Source organism: Lycorma delicatula, chromosome 11, assembly GCF_047948215.1.
Source record: "Lycorma delicatula isolate Av1 chromosome 11, ASM4794821v1, whole genome shotgun sequence".
Classification (NCBI taxonomy): Eukaryota; Metazoa; Arthropoda; class Insecta; order Hemiptera; family Fulgoridae; genus Lycorma; species Lycorma delicatula.
Window position 1 is genome coordinate 23086452 of NC_134465.1, and position 24581 is coordinate 23111032.

Consider the following 24581-nt stretch of genomic DNA (forward strand, 5'->3'; position numbering starts at 1 on the left):
GGTGAATCTTGGAGAGCTGCATCAAACCAGTCAAATGACTGAAGATAAAAGAAAATTTATTTTTGACATGATTAATATCAACATGAATGAAATAATAATAAATATTTAGAGTGCTAATTTCATATAATGTATAAATATAGATGGTTCCGTAGCAAACTGTATGTTACACTAAATGGGGAATAGAATGTCAGCTGGAGCAGGTTCAGTTGACAGTGGTAAGCTTGAAGATAGATTCATGCCATTTTCTACAATACTTTAAAGTATTTAATGTAAAGGCAATAGGTTTATGAACTTTGAAAAAACCAAAAGGACATTATAAACATTGTTTATATTCAGATGCCTGTTATTTAAGCTTATTTTTCATTTATTTTTACCAAATGCTTTAAATACTATAATACAGAGTGTACAGTCAATAATTGAAATTAAGCACTGGTCAACAGTACTTCGTAAATTTGCAGTAATAGTATTTTACAAAGATGATTTCATAGTAACTTCCAACCTCAGCATCATGGTTGTAACAGAGTTTAATCAGTGGAGACTATAAAGACATAGATTGAAAATTTTGAAGTTAAATATTAAGGTAGACAACGACAATAAAAAATTTCTGAATACCAGAAACTGGTACAGTGTCTTATTCCTGCATAGTCTACAGTGTTCTGCTCAATCAGATTTTAGGCAGAATATTGAACCTAGATTTATTATTATTTCATGCATACAGAATGCAAATGACCCAGGAATTGAGAACATGGATTCTAGTGACAGATTTTCATTTCAGAAAAGTTTTTAGTAAAGTATAAATTTAAAATTTTCATAAAACTCTTTGGATGTCTGATGAAGTATAGAACTTTCAGTTATGAGCTGCAGAGAATTATCAACTTTAAACTAATAATTTTTACATTATGAAATTATGTGTATTGTCATCATAAAGAAATAAGGCTGTACAAATTTGTATTTTTATAAAAAATCATTGATGCTAATTGATGAAGTGAATAGTTTTATACAGTGAACGTCACTTCAGTAAAATAGAACTGTAGTCCATAATATGAGAGTATTGATTACTACTTTACAATATCATTTTAGAAATTTCATCACATTCCAGTCCTACGATTTTTCAATCGTAGGCACATTTATGCAACAGCCACGTGTCACCGAGATCAATAATTATACCACTTCCCTGGTTCTCAGATTTTATTGTGTATTCTTGTTAACTTGGTCTAATAGTTTTTTAAAGAAAAACATGTAGATTTTAGCAATTTACTCATGTTATTTATTCTAAAAATTGATTTTTATAGGGTATTGTTACATCAGATGGTAACAATTCATATGTTGTAATAGCCAGAGGAAGTCATAAACTGCGAAACAGAAGTAATGCTCATGGAAATAAAAAACCAAGTTTGGGTGTCTGGAGACTAAATGATCATAATGAATTGATTTCTGTATTAAATATTACAGATATTAATATTAAACCGTATTCAATTTCTGCTGTTTATGATAGTGATACAAAACAGCACTTATTAGCAGTTTCTGCTGGGACAAACTTAATATTTTACAGGTAATTTTTTTTAATATATGTTTGATGGATGTCACGTTAATGTAAGTTGTTTATTAGGTTAGCATATCAGTTGTTGAGCCAATCTATGTGAATTAAGATAATGTTTAAGTTTTTAAATGTATATAGTATCATAAGTAGAAATGCAGTTACTACTTGCAGTTACTAAAGGAGTTTATCCTTTTATGTTTCCTCTGTTATCACGAATAAAAACTGAAATGATATTTTAAAGACAATATTGCAAAAGAAAGTTTTCAAATAATTATATACTTTTACTTTTCAATTTTACCAAGTTTTAATAGAAACTGATTGTTTTCAAAAAATAAATTTGGAGTTATTGATAAGTTTAATTTGAATGATTGCATTATTTTGGTTTTTCATACATTTTATGAATTTCTTTACTGCTGATTTTGTATGCAACATTATGACTTTTAGTTACTTTTATAGATAGGTAAATACTTTTATAAGGTTTATATTCTTATAATTTTTGGTTCTTTAACATTCTGAACATTTTTAAATTTGTGGGTCTTGTCTTATAAATGAAATATAGATACAAAATTAGACTGTGATTCTTAAACTATATCAGCTATATATATACAAAAGCACAAAAATAACATTGTTTTTTAATGTTTCCTGAAAGTTTAAATTATATTCATAAAATATTGTTTTTTAAATTCAGTATTCTGTTTTTTTCTTTAAAAAGGGATATGTATTAGTAGTTTAATGAAAATAAGTTGCACATCTGGGTTATAACTTGTAATTTTAGACTTAATATATTTAAGACATTTTAGTTTTAGATGTTTGCCAATTAAGACAATTAGTGTCGGATGCAAGATCTAAATTTAAATATTTTGAACCTACATTTTTATATTTCTGAGGCTCCTAAGTATTCCAGGTATTGTACAACCATAAGGTTGTTAATTTGCTCTCTTATCCAGAACTTCATTTAATTTTTTTAAGTTTAATTTTAATTTTATTTTTTTATCTTGTTTTTATTATTTTTATTTAAACTTGTATTTCAGATTCAATAAATTATGGAACATTATTGACATATCTTATTCCAATATATATTCTGAAACTTCTATAAAAATGGTAATCGTCCAGACAAATGAAATTGTTATATTTTTATCATCACCTTGTAGCTATCCATATACGATGATATGGGTTGGTGGATTATCAAAACCAAAAACTATCCCTATAAATTTAAATGGCAGTGAAATTAAACAAGTCATTCCATTTAGAATAGAAACTGATGATAAAGTTTTTAAATATTATTATATTATTGTCACAGATAAGGAAACTGTGGTGTTCAAACCAATTTTTACATCAATCAACTGATGTAATCATTTGATTGCAATATAAGGAAACTATTTCGCTGTTCTAATTGTTATATTTTTTAAGTTATTCTAATTTATAAATAAATAAATGTTTAATACTATTTAGTGGTTGTTTTGTTGAATATGATTTTATTAATATATGATTCTCCTTAATCTTGTATTTAAGAAACTTTTCAATGGATAATGGATAATATATCTGAAAGTTTATAATTCAAATTGTAAGCTTTTTTAAAAAGAATTGATGAAAAACTTTAATGTTTCCAAATAAAAACAGAAAGTTTTATTGTTTTTTTGGTTTTGACAGTTTATACAAAAATATGTAGTGCAATAAAAACAAAACTTTGGTACATTCAGTAAGTTTATTACATGTAACATATAAATTAGCTATTTGTTTTAGAAAAGTGTATAGCAGTAAATGAAAACATTTAATTTACAGCATATAAACTTAAATTCTCAGCAAAAAAACAGCTAAAATGTGATGGAGTCCATTTTGGATGGTTTGAAAATTATATTATCTTTTCTGAAGTGAGCAATTCTTGATGTTGAAGATGCAGATCAACTAAAGTGTCTTTCTTGGGATTACCATCTTTGAAGATGGAGATCATTGGATGAGTATACAAAATCAAAATCAAAATAACATTATTTAGTAAGTGAAGCAGCAAAGTGGCTTACAATCTGCAAGTGGTGAAGATTATATCTTTTAAAAACTGAACATGTAGTTCTAAAAAACTACTGCTGTCTTTTTATAAACTATATACATTGTATTAATTTACAGAGTAGATCTCCTGACCAATCTCTTATGTACATACTATTTTGAATTAGGTGTATATTACACAAAAATTGGCCCAATTAATATATTTTTCGTTAGTATATAAAAAAAAATCAACTGATAAATGATAAAGCCAAAGTGTTATCATTGAAAAAGAAAAAAAACAATATCAAAATCAGTTCATGACAATATCAAATGATGTTAAATCGAATATCATTTTGATTTTGTATATTCATCCAATGTTCTCCATCTTCAAAGACAGTAATCCCATGAAAGACACCTTAGTTGACATTGCCTAGACACGACATATTTAATATAATAATATCACATTTTATACCTTAATTAGAATAATAAAATTTCCAACTGCTGTATAGCAGTTAGCATAAGAGCTTATACACATTACAATAATTTAAATATTTGAGTATAAACAGATGGCCCTAAGAAATAACAACACCTGGTCTAAAATTTCCTTATCATTGCCCAGGATTCACTGAATTGTTTCTGGGCAATTTATAATTAAGACGCAAGGCCACGTAACATATGCAATCCACAAGGATGTGGTCACAGTCAAGCAGCTGTCACATTGTATGTATAACGAGTGTTTTCTCTTAACATCAAAAACTTGTGAGGAGCTCTTGTATATCCTAACCACAATCGGCAGGAGACCACTTCCTCTAAGCAAACGTTTCTGCACGAGGAGTCCCAAGGCAGCACAGTATGTTTGATACATCAAAGCTTGTATCAATTGTAACAGTCCAGTCACCTTGCCACTTTGCATGAATAGTGTGTTTTATACAATAGTAGTAATACGACTGGTGAAGGACAGTTGACCACATGCATCTTTAGCAGTGGAATTTGCAATATCTGATTATATTGTGGAAGTCTCTAGATTTCTTCTGCCATTTAGTTGATTTGCTGTGCTCATAAGCATCTACATCCATTGTTTGTATAGCAGGTATACTTGTAGTAAGTTGTCAGGACAACAACATAAGGTTGTCAACTAAAACAATTAGAATCAAACAACTGAATGGTGGTTAGTAGAAAATTTTGATAACTAAGAAATTCACCAAGCTGGACCTCAAATTGGCTCTCTTACTTGAAGGAAAGCAAGCACTAATTCTCTACACTGTTCCAGTACAGATAATTTATTTGATTTGTAGTTGTGGATTTATGGCATATATTGTATGCCATAAATAGGGTTCCAAATTATCAAACCAGAACAGATTATCAGAGCAAGGGTTAGGAATAAGAAACTAGCCTGTTATTATTAGTTTAATAATTAATAAGAAGGATATAAGGGTTACAGATTCATAGTTAGACAGTTCTTTATTCTGACAAAAGTAGTTTATATATGTTTATTTACTAAAAGTTCTTAAGGACTCTTAAGTAGTGAGAAAGATTCAAGTAAACCAATAACAAATAGCATACCAATCTTACTAAAGACAGAGAAAATAACTAAAATAAGAAATAAAAACTGTTTAAAAAAAAAATTATATCTATAAATTTTATAATAATTTCCTTTACAAATTATATATTTTAACCAGTTGCTAATTCTTTTAAGATTTAAAAAAAATTTGGGCCAGTTTATTAATACTCTTAAATAAATCATCAATATTTTATGTAGAACTGTTGTGGTACATGAACTTGATTTTGATCAAGTACATTATTATTTTTTTGAAACATTGTGACTTGTGACGGCCTTGTAACGGACCAAAAATCTGAATCTGAACAAACGTGTTTGTTATGATGATTCCATAATTAATCTACTACGGGAAAAGAGAAGCATCAAGCAGCCCTTGGAAGTGCTTATATTTATTATGGAAGATTACTACCAGGATCCCAGTGTTTAACTTTTTATGTTAAGTGTTCATACTAAACAAAACATAGGTACAAACAGTATGGAACAACTTCCACTCTAGCACCTAGCATTTGACAATTTATTTTGCTCTTTTTTGAGACTACCGAGAAACTTTACATAGGAAATTATTCCAGAAAAATCTTTGCAACTATGTTTTGTTTACTATGAACACTTTTAACATAATTGAAAAAGTTCTGGCACTTATCAAGGAAAAAGAGCTGAATGGATAGGAAATTATTCTCAGTGAAATTTAAACCACAAACTTAGAGGCCATAAATGGAAAAGAGGTTCAACCTCTCAGAGAGAGTTATTAATCCTTCAAGAGAGCATTAATAACCAACTCTATCAGTCTAGTTTAAACACTGGGATCCTGGTAGTAATCTTCCATAATAAATATAAGCACTTCCAAGGGCTGCTTGATGCTTCTCTTTTCCCGTAGTAGATTAATTATGGAATCATCATAACAAACACGTTTGTTCAGATTCAGATTTTTGGTCCGTTACAAGGCCGTCACAAGTCACAATGTTTCAAAAAAATAAAAAAGTTCTGGCACTAATTAAGGAAAACGAGCTGAATGGATCATAAATGCCTTTGGAGCTTGTTTCTCACCTGCTTTCTTAATAATTAAACAGTAAATTTTCATGGATATTTTTTATCACAACCTCAGTCATGTTACGTATATATTTAAATGAAAGGTGAAAACACTCTAAAACCTTGAAAGGAATCAAAATTTGAGGTAGGTTAGTTGTAAAATATTTCTTAAAATGTAAATAGTATTATTTATAGTATCTAATTAGCTCTCATTAAGTTAATACAGATGCTTAGCCAATCATCTTGAGTTCTCATATTACTGATAAGTTTTAGAAACAATTATACAGCTTTTATTTGTAATTTCAAGATTTACCAAACTGAATTACTAGAGGTCTTCCTTTTACAATTGTTCCATTAACAGAATTTAAAGCTTCTTCTGCAATATCTTCATCTGAAAATAAACAAATCATACATTCACTTTAGGCTAACTTTTAATCATATTACTATAAATGTATTTGCTGATAAATAAAGAGGCAGATAATAGGTATTTCTAAGTTATGATACTTTTGTAGCCTGGTTTATCTACATATATATAAAATTTTGATACATGACCGGAATCAGAAAGTTTTGGAGTTTTATTGTTAATATAGTACTGAGAATTATTTTCTGTGATAAAAAAGATCATAAAAAATGTCTCTTCAAGATGAGAGAAGGGTTCCCCTGTTAGAAGTTATATACAATTCAATTTATGGTTTTCATTGCTTGAAATTTATATTGAATATCTAAATTAGAAGATTTCACATTAAGCAAAAAATTTCGGTTTTCAGATTTCAACAGAAATATCCATTTTGACTAGTTTTGGTGTGACGTCTGTATGTATATATATATATGTATCTCATACAACTCAAAAACGATTAGCCATATGATGTTAAAATTTTGGATTTAGGACTGTTGTAAAATCTAGTTGTGCACCTCCCTTTTAATTAGAATCAACTGAACCAAAAAGGTCCAAAAAAGCACAAAATCCAAAAAAAATTGAATTTTGGACTCTTTCTTAACTGCATAAGAGCCCTCATTGAGAGCTTTTCAATGATATATCATTAAGTGGTACTTACTTTCATTGGTTCTAGAGTTATAAACAAATAAAATTTTAATTAATGAAATATTTGGATCTTAAAAGGGTAAGGCACATCAGACTTAATTTAAATATATTGATTTATTAATAATTATTAACCTCTGATTGTAAAAAAAAAATTACGATAAATAATAATTCAATAACAACAATAAAAAAATAATAAGAAAAAATATCAGAAGTTATTAGTGAAATTAAATTTTATGTACTACATACTTCATTTAAAAAAAAAATGTGTGTTTGTAATTTAACAGGCGTACAAGAAAATCATGTGGTGTCCATATAACATTTTTTTTTGTTCTATTACTTCTTTATTTATCAGGAAATCTTGAACGAGTAATACTAAAGTCTAATTTTTTGTCAAGAGGGGGCCAAGCCACAGGTAAATAAATATTTAAAATGAAATTTATCAGACTTTGCTAAGATTTTAATCATGCAAATTCTATTCTTTAACAGTAAAGGAGAATTGTTGCATTCAAAATATGGCCCTACAGAAGAATGCCCCACATCACATGGATGGAATAGAGAATGAATGTGCTGGGTATACAGAGGAAGTTGTTTGCAATATGCTTCCAGTGCATCCCCTGCTTTTTTAAACATATAGTCCATACGTCTGGTGAAAATCTTGAGAAACTAGTCATACAGGGAAAAATCATGGCAGCAGGTCACACAGAAGACTGCCAAAAAGATGGCTGGACCAAATTGAAGAGGCGACAGGAGAAGTTTTTAGGCACATTGAGGACTGTGAGCTATGGCAGGAAATTTTCAGCGAGATATGAATCAGATCACCAACTTTCAGTCATGAGAGGAAGGAATCACTGATGATGAAATTCTATATCTAATTAAAGAAAAGGTTTCATTAAACAGGTCATTCAAATATAATCCCATACAAGCAGCACAACATATGCAAGTCAAGGTAATGAACATAAATTTAAATAAATTGTTTTGCTTTAGTTATGCAGATATGGTAGTTCTGTATGCAAAATAACATAAAAATAAAATAAAACTAAGTACCTTTAATTCCATATACATATATATATTTGCATAATACTTACTACGAATAGTAACAACACACTCCTAGCTATGTACATCATAGTAAAGTAAAATTTTTAATCAAGTTGCAAATATCTAAAAATTATACAATCCTGATAAATGGAATATGAAAAGTTAAGATTCAGGTTTTTGTACATCACACTTAAATTTTAAAAATACTACTAAATGAGATGATTCTATATGGACATGATCTCTAAGCTTCACTGTCCTCACAATGACTTTTTTATGAATAAATTTATATGTAAAAACCATCCCCAAACTTCACTGAAAACACTGATGAACCATTTAGTTTGGCCCAGCAGTTTTTGAACAGTAAATATATCAATACACGTGAACATTCTGTTTGGATGCATTGTCTACCAGTTACAAGTCTATATATAGCAGAAAGTGGTATAAAAGATATACTTACTAGGAAATGTTACAAATGCTTGGCCATGCATTTTACCAGACATTAATCTATAAATGAGACATGGTAGATCTGATCTTTGAAATCTTTTTAGTAATTCCACCAGGTCATCTTCTTTTACACCACTACTCAGATTCTTAATATAAAGTACCTGTAAAAATAAAAAAGGATTGGAGGCGTAATAGGTATATTAAGTTAAAGAATCTTTAAAAATATTTATTTATGAGCTGGACATTCAAAAGTTCTTTCTAATGCACATGAGTTGATTTTTTTTTTCTTTCTTTTTACCCTAATTTATTGGGCAGCTCTGTTTCCATTGCTTTAATGCTACCTATTCGTAAGTAAAAAATAAATCATTCTTATTTCTGTAGCTACTTTTTAAAAACAACCTGCTACAAAATAACCAAACATCAAATTTTTGCAGAACAATCTCATTAAAATAGGATTTATAATATAATTGTGACAAATAATTTTATAGTTCCATATCTAAATAAATAGAATGATGCGTACATTTATAAAACACTTACAATAACACATATGTAATATGTTTATAACATAATGTCAAATGTCAATTTTAGTAAAACAAAGATAAAAATTACTGGTTGTAACAGTGAAATAACAAAATTTTATAAAAATTTTCATAAATGTGTGCACAAAATTCAGCAACAATTCTGACTGACTGCAATGGTAGAAATGTCACAATTGGAGGGAGAAGTGTGAAAATTCCTTATAAATTTGACACTAACACACTCAAGGATTTTGCAAAGTTGTTAAATAAAAATTTAATGATAGGCAATAATCTACTTACTTTTGAGCGAATACCTTTTTTGTAATTTGTAAAATGTGGTAACTTTTTTATTTCTTCTTCTGATAATCTCATTGATAATTTGGTTAACTGCTTTTCACTGAAGTCTGTATTATTTGACTGAGAAATGTTAACGAAAGGTGTCCCTAATGTAGGACTACAATTGTTTTTTATTTCATCATTGTTTTTATTAGTTTCACCTTTTTTCAGCTTATCAATTTCAACAATTTTACCATCTTTAATTGTGTAAAATGTTTGTTTTTTACACGAATATGGTTTTGCTACTTTAATTTCAGTTTTTGCGTTTTTAATATCAGATCGGTCTACCTCTTGGTCCCATAATGATGCTTTTGTTTCATTATCTGATTTTTTCAAAAATTTTGGCTGAAAACAAACATTTACATATTTAAAACAAAATTTGATTAAAATATTGTTTATAAAAATTATAATACTTAAATAAAAAAAATTGTGGGATATAGGTGGTGGTCATTTTTAAGGTTAACTTTTGAGAAATAGGTTATTTACATCACTATGTAATCTAGTCTAGATCATTTGTAAATCAAGTTAAATTACAAATAACAAACACTTAATACATTTTATCAGTGTTAATGAACTAAAGATGATTACTTGGCAATAACTGATTTACCAGATGGTACTTGAAAAAAAAAAATCTATGTATTGTACATCTTTTTAGAGGCTAATCTGGAAAATATTGTTTCTTTCTATAACTGATGCAGTGCTACATCACAGCTCTATGCATCTACACCACATTCTCTCATTTGTTGGCAATCAGTAGATAAAATTACAACTACAGTGAGATACAGTTTTATTAGAATACGTCTAAAGAAATGTTCAAGTTACTTGAGAATCCTGACAATTTTAGCACAAAACTTAAGACTATCACAAACTGCTCTTGGGTGCCAAAAATGCTGATGAAGTTCTCAATTGATTAGACTCTGCTTGGTTTATTGTACCCGAAAGAAAAATGAAGGTGAAGATTTTTTGAGTCAAACAGCAACTGGGACTTGATCTCACATCATTGCAGAATCTGAACAGCAGCCAATGCAATTGCAACATACATCTCCAAAAAAAAAGAAATTGAAAACCACAATTTTAACACAAAAAATCACGTGCAATGTCTTGGATAAGAAAGGGGTTTTGTTGGTTGACTTCTCGTCAAGATAGCAAATATAAATGCTTTGCTTTATTGTGATACTCTCAAAAAACTGGGTAGTACATTACAAAAAAAAGAGGAGGGCATCGCTCATTTGGGTCTTATTGCTTCACGACAATGCTACTGGTAAAATTCAGAAGTCTGAATCAACAATTTGGATGGGAGCAACTGAAACTTATCGTTCTGAATATAAGATGAACAAATGGTCCTGTGATATGAACAAGTGACAACCACTTGTTTTTCCATCTCAAATGATCCCTTGCTGGTCAGCTTTACAATGATGATGCCGATGTGAAAAATGCTAAACAAAGTAGTTATCTTTACTGGTAGCACTACTTTTGAGGAAAGAATAAAAAATTGATTTCAAGATATGTGAAGTGCTTAATAATGGTGGAAATTATACAGAAACGTAGTTTAAGAATGCTTTTCCATGCAATAATAAAATTATTTTGTCATATGGTATTTTTTAATGAGAAAACTGTACTTCTTTATGGATATACCTCATACTTTTTAAAAAGAGATTTCAAGATTATGTAGGAAGACAAGACTAATTACAGTTTTGTTATCATTTCAGTACAGTCTCATGCTGACTACGCCTGATAAATTGTTATTATTAATTCAATTCCATGACTCTAAAAATGTATGATGATGATGACAAATAATATAATGTATTGTGAAAATATAAATAATTTTTACATTAAAGATCCAGTACACACCTTGTACATTTTTCTATTAGTAGTAGAGAACTGATTTTGTACACCAACCAATTAAACCCTAACTCGAATGAAGGTTTTTTATTATTCACTGTACTAAGTTAAGTGAAAAGGTCTGTTAAGTAGAATAACATTATATTTCTCTGTATATGTTCATCTAAAAATTTTTTACTTACCCCATATGGTGATAAAGAAGCTTCCAAAAGTTGATACCGTTTTCTTTTTACAGTATTTGCTAGTTGATGTGGATTGTAATCTCTGAAAAGTTCTTTTTCTAATTCTTGTAAATGATTTATTGGATGTCCAGGAGGTCTTATATCTTTATCAAAATTTTGATTTTTTTGGCAAGACAAAGCAAACTGTAATAATTTCGTTTCAGTACTTTCTGGTTTTACAGCTAAAGCAAGTTCTTTTTCATGTCTGCTAATAAAATCCCTGTAAAGATGTGTTTCATATATTATACTATTTACAATAGCGTTAACCATTAAATATGCCTAGATTTAAATGGAAAAATATATTAAATAAAGTAATTATAGTTGCCTCAATTTTAGAAGAAAGCTATTGAATTTCACAACAAAGTATAGATATATAGAAAGAAATTATTTATTTTATAAAAATAATGACAGTGTAGAAACTGCATGTACAGAATTTTGCTGCTAGTTTAATTTAGGATGCCATGATCATACACTGCCAGCACAAACAATTAATTTTGAGATGAGGAAACAGGTTCAGCAAAGAAAAAGAAATCTCAAGGCATTGTGCAGACTGTTTGTACATCAGACAATATCAAGACTGTTTTGGCTGCTGTCATGAAAACCCACACTATTCAATTTGTTATCAGGCAGTGTCATTACATTTTCATATTTCAAGTGTTTCAAGAATACTGTTGTAAGACTTATCTTACCCTCCATACAAGTTGGAGATTATTCAGAAATTGACATCAAACGATCACACAATGTACCCTCAATTCTGTAAATGAATGGTTGTAAAGATAAACAGTGACTATTAACAAACTGTGGATGTTGGATGAAGCCTATTTCCACCTTAATGAATTTGTTAATAAACAAAATTTTTGTTTTTGGGTACAAGAAAACCCTACACAACCACACTAGTGCTTACTATACAGCAACAAAGTTACAGTGCAATATGCTGTGTCATTAGGTGCATTTTATCTGAGAAGTAGACTTTTGGTGATATGCAGGTAAATAAAAGAATGCTTTATCATTGTTGTAAAAAACAGAACAAAACACAACTGTTATCTATCATACATGAACACATTCTTCCAGGCATAATCATTATATCAGTATAGTGAAAGGCGTATAACTAAATTCAAGAACTGTGTCAGCCCCATTCTGTTACATATGTATAATTTAATTGATCCAAGCTCAATTGGGCACACACAAGCTTTAGAAAGCACATGGAAACTTGCAAAACACTGCTACAGGCTGTAGTACAGGACTTTGCATTACAAAAATAGATACCTTACCAATAACAGATCCTCACCTTATCTTAAAATAGGTTCTTATCTGTTAAGTTTATATGCCACCACCAACAAGAAGGAAGTGGACCGACCTATTTGATAAAATTCTTGCCAATATTGTGAGTTACTGTCATCATCAATGTAAGGATTATTTAATCCAATAAGAAAATAATATACTGCATTTCTTATATGTAAAAAAAATTAAATTTTTTTTGTAAACAAGAACTTTCTTTAGCAACATAAACTCCAAAAAGTTGAATAAATTACATATAGGCATCCAAATGTATAAAGTACAATTTGGCAATGTAGTCATATAGTAAGTTACGTAAGTAACTTACAATGTAATTACAAAACGTTATATAATACAATTTTTAAAAAACATACTTACTTTTCCTCTTGTTTTGATAGTAAATTATCACTACTACCTTTTATAATTTTTTTAATTTGTTCGGCTCTTGCATTTTTAACAGATATTTCAATTTTACTATCTGGAAATGTCAAATCTTCATTATTTAATACAGCATTAGCTTCTTTATTTGTTAAACCTAATATATGAAGTTTTTCTAATTTTTCTTCTCTAATAACTTTCTCTTTTAGTTCTTGTAATGTTGAACTTCCACCACTATGTACACTAAGCGGTACAAAACCAGTACCTCTTTCAAATTCTTTTTCTTGTTTCTTTAGCCTGTCAAAGACAAAAAAAATTTAATTTTATTACATTACTTATGAATGAAAGTAAGTTATAGGCTTACAAATATGGATATGTAACATTACATAAATAAAATAATTTCAAAATTAAAGTAACAATAAATAAATTTTGTTAACTTACTTTTCAAATGTTAAACTAGTATCAAGTTGTTTAACACTTAAATCACGAATTAATCTTTCACCTTCAGATTCAATATGTATTGTAGGTTCTTCTCCATAAGCTGTCAATAACTCATATTTTTTACACCGTGAACTCTGTACATAAGCCATTGTAATTTAATAACTAAAACAAAAGAATTAATTGGTTTTTATTTTTAAACTAGTAATATAAATAATATTGTTAATATGCTAAAAAAAACATAAAATCAGTAAAAAGTTTTAATTTCCCAAAATAATGCAATTACTTTTTCAAAAGAATTTCAAAAGCTAAATATCAGATCAGAGCTAAATACACCTTCCTCATTGTAGTTTTAGGTGATGCTGCTGTTAATGGAATCTGTCCTTAAAAGGTCAGGAACCCTGAAACAGACGTTGCATATGACAACAGAATCAATGTTTGCAAATCGCCTAATAAAAACATTACACAAACAAATTATTTAAATCATGTACATTTTATGCATAGCATATAAAACCTAAAAATCTTAACATGATTGAACAATATGAAATAATACAAACATACTTTTGACAAATATGATTATAACAATATCATCAATCAGCAGTCACACAAAACTGCCAGGATTTTCAGGAAGGAACGTTATTGTCTCTTTCAAATTAACAAATATAGCAACAAGAGTATATAAATTAACTGCTCTGGTTACACTATCTTAAGTACTTCAAGAGAGACTGAATGTATGCTTACCAATATATGCAAAAACAAAGAATAAATAAAATTCTAAGCTTGTTATCGAGCAAGTGCAAAGAATAACTGAAATGTTATTGCTTAAATAACTATAATTAAAGCTGATTACATTTGTAATACTAAATGTAATTTTTTTATTAAACATAGCATGTTTTCTATAAAGTTATATTGCTGATATCACACTGTTTATTGTAAATAAACAATTTTAACAGAAATAAATCAAGTTAATTCACTTTTTTCTGTATTTACATACATATGTTTATGATTATATATTAATTTTCTCAGACATAATAAAAACTATTTTTGAAATTTTCTTAGTAAGCTATTTTATCAGTAACTGAAGAGGATAGTTGCAATAAATTAGCATGAATCAACATAACCTTACATTTTTTTTTTAAACCTGTTAACTTTAACATGAATTTTAATCAACGCCCTTTTAAAAAGGCTGAATCGTAAATATACGAATTTATGAAGAAAACAATCTTTTAGTTACACATATACAAAAAACACCGATAACCTCCGACGATGGTATTAAATTACATAACCTACCTAATCCTTCCTGTTGGAACAAGAAATGCGGCACATATCTTTCTTAGTCAAACTTTAAATATTTAAAAATGTCATCTCTGCCACTGTAAAGTAATCATTAAATATAAAACAACTACATGTAACATTTTTGTTGTCAATACAAACAACAACCTTCAAAATAGTACACGAATCTGATAAACATCGATCTTAATGATTAGTTCATTTTGTAGTACATTATCTGGCTGAATATGAATACACTTCATAATTTGCAAATTGTGCAAACATTATATTCAGTTAATTTAAAAGAAAAGAACAAAAAAAAAATATATATATATATATAACACAGGGAAGAATTACTGATTACATTTTATACTTCTTAACATTGTTTCACTGACAATATTTCATTTAATGTTGTGAATAATATACTAATTATAAATGAAAACTGTTGATAAACCAAACAAAACTAGATTTATTGCAAATAACCAAAGTAATTTTGTTACTTTAGTCGAAAATCTTTCTAAATTCAATTTAGTCAGGAAAAATTGACTAAAATAATATCAGTGGTTTAAGTAATTCAATTATTTAAATAAAATAATATCAATAATAGTGGTTTAAATAAATCTTTTTCTACTACTTAGTCAAATTATTTAGTATATTTACATTTTATAGAAATATCGTGTAGCATATTACTTATACTGATAAATATTATTTTGAAAGAAATTAGCCTGAAGAATGTTATCAAGTATTCAAGTTTCAGTAACAGTGAAAAACAGGTTTTAATTTTTTATCAATACAACTAACTTTATTTATAAAATTACAAATCTGCATAAGTCCTACATTATTTTATTATGGTAATATTTTTAAGTTTATTTAGGTTTTAATTTTTGCCAATTTTATTGCCAATTTATTTATTTACTTTTTAATTAAAGTTGATAATTGTTTCAAATAATTAAAGATTAATCATAAGTTTAAAATCATTTTATTCTGACTTTTGTAATTGCTTGTAATGTTAATTTTTTTATTTATACTGCATTATTGTTTTCCCTTTTTCTTTTCTCAGTTGATAACCAAATTATTATACTGTAATTTTCACACTTTTATTGAAAAAAATATAGTTTTAGATTTCAATAATTAAAGAAACATTAAAGGATGCCGGACCATTGCAACATTCTTGAGAACTAACGAGCTGATGAGGCTGCCAAGGAGTGACAAATTACCTCTGATTGGAATTAACGTTAAGAGAGTGACTTTCAGTGTCAAACTACTTACTCAATGGAATAATTTCTGGCTGTTGAGTCCTCCACACCCTTATATTGCATTCAGGAGAACATCTTCAAAAAACCTTTTATTCCAAACAACGGAAGAGACGAAGTCATCCTAATACAGCTGATGATCAAACACACTAAGCTAATCTCACACCCACTGATTTGGCTGTCCTGCAATGTAAAATGATCTGTAAATCTCTTATTCTAGAATGCCTAATGTTCAGGAATTCTTGTCATATATTAAACCTGGGTTCAGATGTGAAAAGTTTCCTCAACTGAAAGAAATGCATCAAAAGACTGTTGCGGTTTCTCTGTGATAGTGGGATGAAGAACTTAATTTAGTGGATTTGCTTATATGAGATCCCTTATGGAGTACTGTGTATGTAGTGAAAATAGTCTAGTGGTCATATTTGTTATTCAGTGTTTTGTGTTACTTGCTTAATTACTTATGAACACTTAGTTTTGTGTAAGTCGCTAATAATTTAGCCCACCAGGCTGGTCTAGTGGTTAACTCATCATCGTAAATCAGCTGATTTCAAAGTCGAGAATTCTAAGGTTCAAATCCTAGTAAAGACAGTTACTTTTATGTGGATTTGAATACTAGATCATGGATACCAGTGTTCTTTGATGGTTAGGTTTCAATTAATCACACTTCTCAGGAGTGGTGGACCTGAGACTGTACAAGACCACATTTCATTCACATTCATACATATCATCCTCATTCATCCTCTGAAGTAATACCTTATGTTGGTTCTGGAGGTGAAACAGAAAAAAAAGAAAGACGCTAATAACTTATCATTGATGTGACTATAAACAAACAATAAAAAAAGAATAAGAATACAGACAATGGGAATTCTTAAGAAAACCTTAGATGTTGATACTACAGTAAAGTCTTTGATCAGTGAGAAAATAAATTTGTATTCTCATTTGTAAATAAAATTAAAATTAAAAAAAAAAAATATATGTTATTTACTCTTTTTGAAGAATTTAAACCGTTTCAGATTATCATAAAAATTAACATAAATGATCTATGTTAATTGTTTACATAATTTATTTATTCTTACAACAGATATGTTTACATAAGATAGTCTTTGTGGTAGTTTTTTTAAATATTCTTTTGTCTAATGTTTATATATTATCAGCTGTTCAGATATGATCATCAAAAACCGAGAAAACTTGCATAAAACTTTGTGTCATGTGTGGAGAAAAACAATCGGACTAAATTAAAAAAAATTCACGTCTTATTTATATGTTCAATTTAAGCTATTTTTTCATCATTTGTTAGCAGATGTTTTCTATACAGAATTAACACCACATTTACGAAAACTACCTAGTTTTCACAAGTTACGTCAACTGCCAACTGCCAACTATGTTGGCTGTAACAGCCAACTGCCTACTATGTAAACAGCTAAATTATTGCTACTACATTTCTTCTTGTTAAACCTTCGATTTAAACATTATTTCCAGGGTCTTTTTCCATATCAAATGATTAATATATGGTAAATCAATAAATGATATTTCTAATTTTTTTTTAATTTCAGATTTTTATATTAATAATATTATAATTTTTTAAAGAAAAACACTTTTCTCACGTAACGATTTATTATTTAATGTAATTACATAATAATCAGTATACTTTATTAAATTAATATGTATTATCGAAAATATAAATTTTTACGTGGTATTAAAATTGGAAATACATTTAGTTAATGAACTATTTTAGCAAATAATTCCCGTTAAGTACACTTGACCATATTTAAAAGATGAGAGGAATTAATTTACACAGTAAAATCAATCTGTATTTAATCATTTAACTCTTCTAATTTTGTGGAGATCTTCTAGGTCATGTTGTATTGTTTCCAAACAACTTGGCTGTAAGTACAATCTTGATTTCATTAATATAAATACAGTTTATGAAAAAAAATTTAGCTGTTTGTTAGTTGATTGTTTCATTAGAAAATAGAGATTTTATATAGTTTGGGTAAAATTGTAAGTGTATGTTGTATATATACCTATTTCTGTTTTGACAGCTTAAGTCGTGATGTAAGAACAACTTTAAAGTTGAAACTTCATGATTAAATTGCCTATTTTGATGGATTTATTTTTTGTTGTTTAGTTGTTCAGGTTAAATTTTCAACCAAAATTGGTGTGAGAGACATAAATTAAGCCCATAAAATTTGCTATGACTTTTGTGAAGTATGACTGTCATACTATAAATAGAACTTGGCATAATTCAGAACAGTACTGAGCCTCTTCTACGTAAAAAAAAAAAAATTGCTTTTCATTAAATAATATAAAAATTCATAGGGTAAAACCTACATTATAACAGTCCCATCTGTCTCTTGATGATTGTTTTTCAGTATTTCTTATTGATATTACAATTTACTTTGTTATCTCTGAATACTCAATCATCTCTACATCAATGATTCTCTTTGTAATTTTTGACAACTGTATGATGTTCATATCTTATGCTCTCTGTAAGAATTATGGTTTCATATTTTTCCTAAGTAATCAATTTGCTAGAGTAATGCTCCTTAGTCATCCTGTGAGTTTTTTATGACTACTTTTTGAAATGAGAATTTGGGACTTCACTGTGACTGTAGAAGAGGCTGTTATTATGTTTCTTTAAGAGGTTGGGTTCCTTCCTAATAGATGTGGTTACAGAAATGTCCAGGATATTGCGCTTTGTACTTCACAATGAGTAATTTGACAATGTAATAATCATATATGTCATAGTAAACTCTGTATAATCGAACAACTGCTGTTAATTGGATGTTATAGTTTGTAAACAAATGCTTTGCAATTTGTTGAACATGTGGAAGGGATCGGTTACAGATTGAAGCTGTTAAGTCTATGAGGTGAATGAGAACATCATGGAGTCTAGAGAATAATATCTTGGGATAATATTTGAGATTGATTAATGTTTGAAAAAATCTTGTTAGATGACAACATCTCCAATAGATTTTTGATGACTGCCAGTCAGTACATGAGAGCTTTATCTTAAAGATTCCACATTGATTATTTTTCACCTTAATGACTACTATTACAGAAAATATCAAACTAGGAATGTAGTTATATCAAACTAGTAAATAATTTCAAATCCACAGGTTCAGCGTTAAAAAGAAAATTATGTGGAAGGCTCATTAGTGTTCAGACACCAGAAAACATCTAAGTTATCAGAGAATCAGTATTGATCTCCCAGACATTTGGCCTGTAAGCATGCTTCTGGGTTTAACAAATCTAGAAGGGATCAAACACACTTCTCACAGTCTGATTTCACAGATCAAACTGTGAAAAGAATTTTACATGACCTGAAGTTTCATCCATATAAAATGATGGTCGTACAAGAAAGTGATCAACGCAACCTGGAAAACCGCAGAGCATGTTGATAAGAGGATATTCTTCAAAATGTAATCTTGGAAATAAGTGACAAAGCTCATTTTCATTCATTTGGCAGCATTAACAAGTAGATTTTTTGACATTGGGCAGAAGAAAATCCTTGATAGCTTCATGAATAGTCCTCCACAGTCAAAGTGTTACTGTTTGGCGTGCAGTTGGATCATTTGGAATTTAGGACTTTACTTTTTGAGGAGAGAGGCATACTGGTTATAGTAACTACCGATCAGTAAAATGGTATGTTCCCCAACTTTCTAGGACCAAAAATTAGAGAAATTTAAAATCAAAATGTCTGGTTTTCAACAGGGTGGAACTATGGCTCATACTGTGAGAAGATTTATGGGCATTTTAAGAGATGTTTAAAGGGTAATTAATCTCGTTACGCAAGATTATAGATGTAACATTTTTAATTATCGATTTTGTTGATCACACAGGTTTTTCTATATTTTTAATAACTACACTGGTTTAGCCAATAAAATGGAATTCATGGTAATTTTTAACCTGTCTAAAATGTTCCCATTCAAGCTCTGATGATACATATGACAAACTGTCAGTTAATATTACTGAATCCTCTTGATTATTGTTTTCAATTGCTTCCATAAAACAATGAGTATAAAAAATAATCAACTGATTTCAAACAGACATATTTCATAATGAGAATATATTATAATTAAAAAATAAATTAAATATTATCCAAAAATGTTTAAAATTTAATTTACCAAATTATAAATGAACAATATGCCCTCCATCTGCTGTTTGGATAACACATCAAGACAATAACTGAATTCTTCTCCAGTGCATTGCAGAAGTCTTTTGTAACCGAAGTTACTGGGGGTTGTTTTATACATCACCACAAGAAAACATCAAGGGTAATAACTGGGGATCTTGGGGGCCAGGAGTGTAGTGAAAAAAGGCATAGATTTCTGTAAAAAAAACACTATCGAAAACATTAACTGGTGAATCCTGCTGCTGCTGTACAATCTCATGTGGATTCTCAAGTCCCCATATACGAATATTGTGACGCCAAACTTTACCACTTAAATGAAATGTTGCTTCATCACTAAAAAATTAGCTGCAATAAGAACCTATCGTCTTCTATATCGACTAAGAGCATATCACAAAAATCTTTATTTTCTTTTGTAATTTACACAAAGAGTATATACCAATTGTAATTGGTACGGCCTGAAATGCAGGTGTTGTCTAAAACAGTCATGCTAAACAGTCATATGAAGGATCACAAATTTTTGTCTAGCATGACAAGTAGATTTTTTCAAAATGCTTCTTGAATTTGTGGTACATTTTATCTCTTAGTACATGATCGGCTTGGATTCTTCCTCTTAGATAAACACCCCAATTTTTCTAATTTTTATTCCAGTGATGATTGTTCTTAGCTAGTGGTGGATCAATCCTGAAACACATGCTGAACCATTATTATGGACTTTGTTTTACAATTGTAGAACATAAAACATTTTCTATTGCATAACCGCCTTGCTGTTTACGACTGAGTTTAGTGTATGTTTGGATAGTAGTATAGCAATCTTGCAGCCAGTATTTGAAACTTTAGGACGCCCACTTTCAAGTAATGTACATTTTATTCACTGACTATGTGAGGTTGCACACTGGTTTGAGATTGGTTTGTTTCTTTTTATATACACTCTGTGTATTAAAAAATTTATGCAAAAAAAATTCATTTTTCAACACAACCCCTTATAAGTAAGTGTAATGGAACTGATCTTCCATAATTTTTATTTTTCTTGAAGATATACTCATAAATCTTAACAGTTAAATTTTAAAACACCAGTTTTGCTGTTATTATGGTTTTAAAGAAAGAAATGTTTTTCAATTAACAATCATGATGTGGTTCATTCTTTTGATCAGCTACACGTAATAATGGTTATAAAGAAAAAATTGGGAATTTTGAAATCCAATATTTACAAATTATACATTTTTTATTCATTATTATATTTAATAGTAATTAAAATTAATGTCAGTCATTTTATTGCAGCGGGCTTGTGTCATCTGAAAAAAAACAAGTTTTTTTCAGTTTAAAATTTAAAGAAAGAAAATTCATTTTGAATAAAATTAAATGAGAGTAATTGAAAATTATTTTTGTTGAAGAAAAGTCTGAAGAGGTAAAATAAATTAATAGTAAAAGAGGAAATGATGATAAGAATGCTTAACTTTTGAAATGCTAATAACAAATAAGGAAACTAGAAGAAATATAAGTACCATAATATAACTGCTAGTACTATTATTTTGTTTATTATTACTATTATTATTACTGAATGCTATAATATTCTAAGAGCAAAATAGATTGGGTCATGTTTGAAAAGTGAAATGACTCCTTGAATTATATTGGTATGTAAATGAGTGAGAATATGAAAACAGACTTCTATTGTGAAATAACTGAAGAACTTATCTCTTGTTTTTGTTAGCTAGTACATTACAAAATCATATTTGGAATTGTGAAAGGAAAGGAACAGTGAGAGTTTGGATTTTGGCTGATTTGGTTGTGAATAGTTTTTGATGAAGGGGTAGGGTTCTATGATGAATAAAATTCAAAACAAGATATAGGGTGGGAAGAATGAATAAGTAGAATGGAATTGTGAAATATGAGTACAACAGATACTAAAGTGAGTGAGTGAGAGTGTGTGTGTGTGTGTGTGTGTGTGTATATATATTTATAGAGATAACACTTACACGATTTAAAGTAGAATGTAGGATATGTAAAAATAAGAAGTTAGCAGTATTAAAGAAAGAACACGTATGGTGGATGGAGAAGAAGTGGTTATCTGATGAAATATTAATGACTCGTACAGACATAGAAAACTTCATTATAGTTAGAAAAAGTTTTACAATATCTCAGGAGCATATAAGAATTAAATTACCCTTCATTTTTTATTTAAAATTCATTTATTACTTCATATTTTATATTCCCATTTTCTTAAAATATAATATATTATTATTTTTATACATTATTTTTCATTTAACCTAGATATCAATTGATTTAAAAAATGAATAAACTATAGAAAATAAAATAAAACATAACTAATGAAGTCAATATAATGAAGTAATTTTAGTCGAGTAAAACTAAGCATTAAAGTTCTTCATCTAAATTTATTAAATAAAAAGAATAAAAAAGAAAAGAAAAATTTGTGAAGTATTGCTCAATGTCTTAAAGTGTACTACACATTTGTACTTCTAGAATAGTGTAGTAGATACAAGGTGTAGTAATTAATAATTACTCGGGTAGAGTACTTACTCATTTTGGCTGCTTCCTTCCCATTTGAGCAAGTTAAGCCCTGTAAAATAATTTTCAATCCTACTTGTGAAACCTTCATACTACATGACAGAGACTCACCATATAAATGAATATCATTACTCTGAAAGAAAGTAGTATTAACTGGGGCATCTTACATCTTAGTTGCTTTATACGTGTCATACTCATAAAAAAAGACTGAGAGTTCAAATCAAGCCACAAATTAATGTACTCCTTAATAACAAATTTTATGATTGGATCATAATTTGCAGAATTTTTATATAGGAAGTGAAGTTATAAAGAAATATCAAAAAGCAAATTAACATAAGTAAGAAAAATTCACAATAAAAACATTATTTGTATCCAATTTGAATTTAAGATTAGAAAGGTATTCTTACAAATATTTATGTGGGTCTTGTGCTTTATTATTGTCAAACTTGGACAGTAAGAAAAGGAGAAAGAAATAGAAAGGCTTTATAAAAGTGATATTAGAAATCAGTGTTAAAAATTAAGCTGATTGATAAAGTTGGAAATGAAGAGGTCTTATGGGAAATAGGGAAGGAAAGTAATAAGTTGATAGACCACATACTAAGATGTCCAGATGGATTTAATTTAGATATAGGGAGATATGTAGAAGGTAAAAACTGTATAGAAAGATGAGTATTAGAATTTATGAAACAGATTAATGAAGAATAATTTTGTAGTATGTCAAGAGACAAACTAATCAAATAACCTAAAAAAATCAACAAAAATAGCGCATTAATTTAGAACAGTATCATTACTCAAGAGAAAAATGTTGTTTTTCATACACAGTGTATACAATATCAATGTAATAAATTATTTAACACAAAAACTTTGTTTCATTCCATAATAACTTTTATAATGAAGAAGATAAGTTTTATTTAAGAAAAAATTAATAATGACAAAAAAAAACATCATGCTTAAAATACTGTTTGTTCATATTTCTTTCTTGAAAAAAAAAGAAAACCATCTTTCAGTTATAAACTTTTACATACTCTTAAAAAAGATACATTTTTAATTACTGAACCCTTTAAAACTTTAAAAAATTAAATAAATAAAAATATTATTTATAATATTACGATAAAACTTCTTGCTGCAATAAACCAAACTCATTAATTATTTTCTTTCATGTAAAAAAGAAGGAATTACTTATCGAAACTTTTATCACAAATTAATTAAAAAGTAATAATGAAAGAAAGAGAACAAGTTAGTAATTACTTCAATAAATTAAAAATAGACAGGTAATTAAGTTCAAAAAATAAAGTTATAAGAATATATAACTTTTTGTATTGAACCTCTAAATATGTGAGGTAGATACTATAATAAAAAATTATAAAGTGTAGTATCAATAACAAAAAGTTTTAAGATAAAATTATATCAGAACATTTAAAAAAAAATAAAGTTCTATTATTATTTTAATAATTTACTCATAATATCCAGAACTGTCCAAATAACTTTGTTCTTCTAAATAGTTACAGTTTTACATTTCTGCTGCATGTGTTTAATTCATACGTTATATTTAAATGAAGTCATTCTAACACGCTTGTAATATAAATCTTAAATTTTAAGAAGAAAATTGATGATTTTAATAAATCTCAATTTTTCTATTTAACCTTTATACATTTAAAAAAAAATATTTATGTAAAAACAAAACTGAAAGTAGTATCATTCTGTTTAAAATTAAATTTGTATATCTACAGACTGTAGATAGATATATAACGCCAACATTAAAAACCCT

General features: G+C 28.3%; 2 protein-coding genes across 3 annotated transcripts in view; one reads left to right on the top strand and one right to left on the bottom strand.

Annotated features, from left to right (window-relative positions):
* clos (closca) overlaps nucleotides 1-2978 on the top strand; it is a 112100-nt gene extending 109122 nt beyond the window's left edge. Inside the window, exons 31-32 of the mRNA XM_075378787.1 lie at nucleotides 1293-1552; nucleotides 2572-2978. Of these exons, the coding sequence (XP_075234902.1) occupies nucleotides 1293-1552; nucleotides 2572-2887 (576 nt within the window). The 3' untranslated portion in view covers nucleotides 2888-2978. The remainder of the gene's footprint in view (nucleotides 1-1292; nucleotides 1553-2571) is intronic.
* Nucleotides 2979-3190: 212 nt separating this feature from the next.
* On the bottom strand, nucleotides 3191-16302 carry LOC142332276 (RNA-binding protein 41-like). Of its 2 annotated transcripts, none has more exons than XM_075378607.1 (7): nucleotides 16172-16302; nucleotides 13637-13798; nucleotides 13196-13492; nucleotides 11504-11762; nucleotides 9444-9824; nucleotides 8639-8786; nucleotides 3191-6495 (listed from the first exon to the last, which is right to left on the bottom strand). In XM_075378607.1, the coding sequence occupies exons 2-7, from the start codon at nucleotides 13783-13785 to the stop codon at nucleotides 6407-6409; spliced, it is 1323 nt and encodes a 440-aa protein (XP_075234722.1). In that variant the 5' UTR covers nucleotides 13786-13798; nucleotides 16172-16302; the 3' UTR covers nucleotides 3191-6406. The 2 variants fall into 2 exon arrangements, with proteins under 2 accessions (XP_075234722.1, XP_075234721.1); XM_075378606.1 differs by lacking the exon at nucleotides 16172-16302 and adding an exon at nucleotides 14924-15101.
* Between the last annotated feature and the right edge of the window lie 8279 nt (nucleotides 16303-24581).

Coding starts and splice junctions, on each gene's coding strand:
- LOC142332276 (XM_075378607.1), bottom strand. CDS start 13,785: ATGGCTTATGTACAGAGTTCACGGTGTAAAAAATATGAGTTATTGACA. Junction 11,763..13,195: donor CTATCAAAACAAGAGGAAAA/GTAAGTATGTTT, acceptor ACATCTTTACAG/GGATTTTATTAGCAGACATG. Junction 8,787..9,443: donor AAAAAGGTATTCGCTCAAAA/GTAAGTAGATTA, acceptor TTATTTTTACAG/GTACTTTATATTAAGAATCT.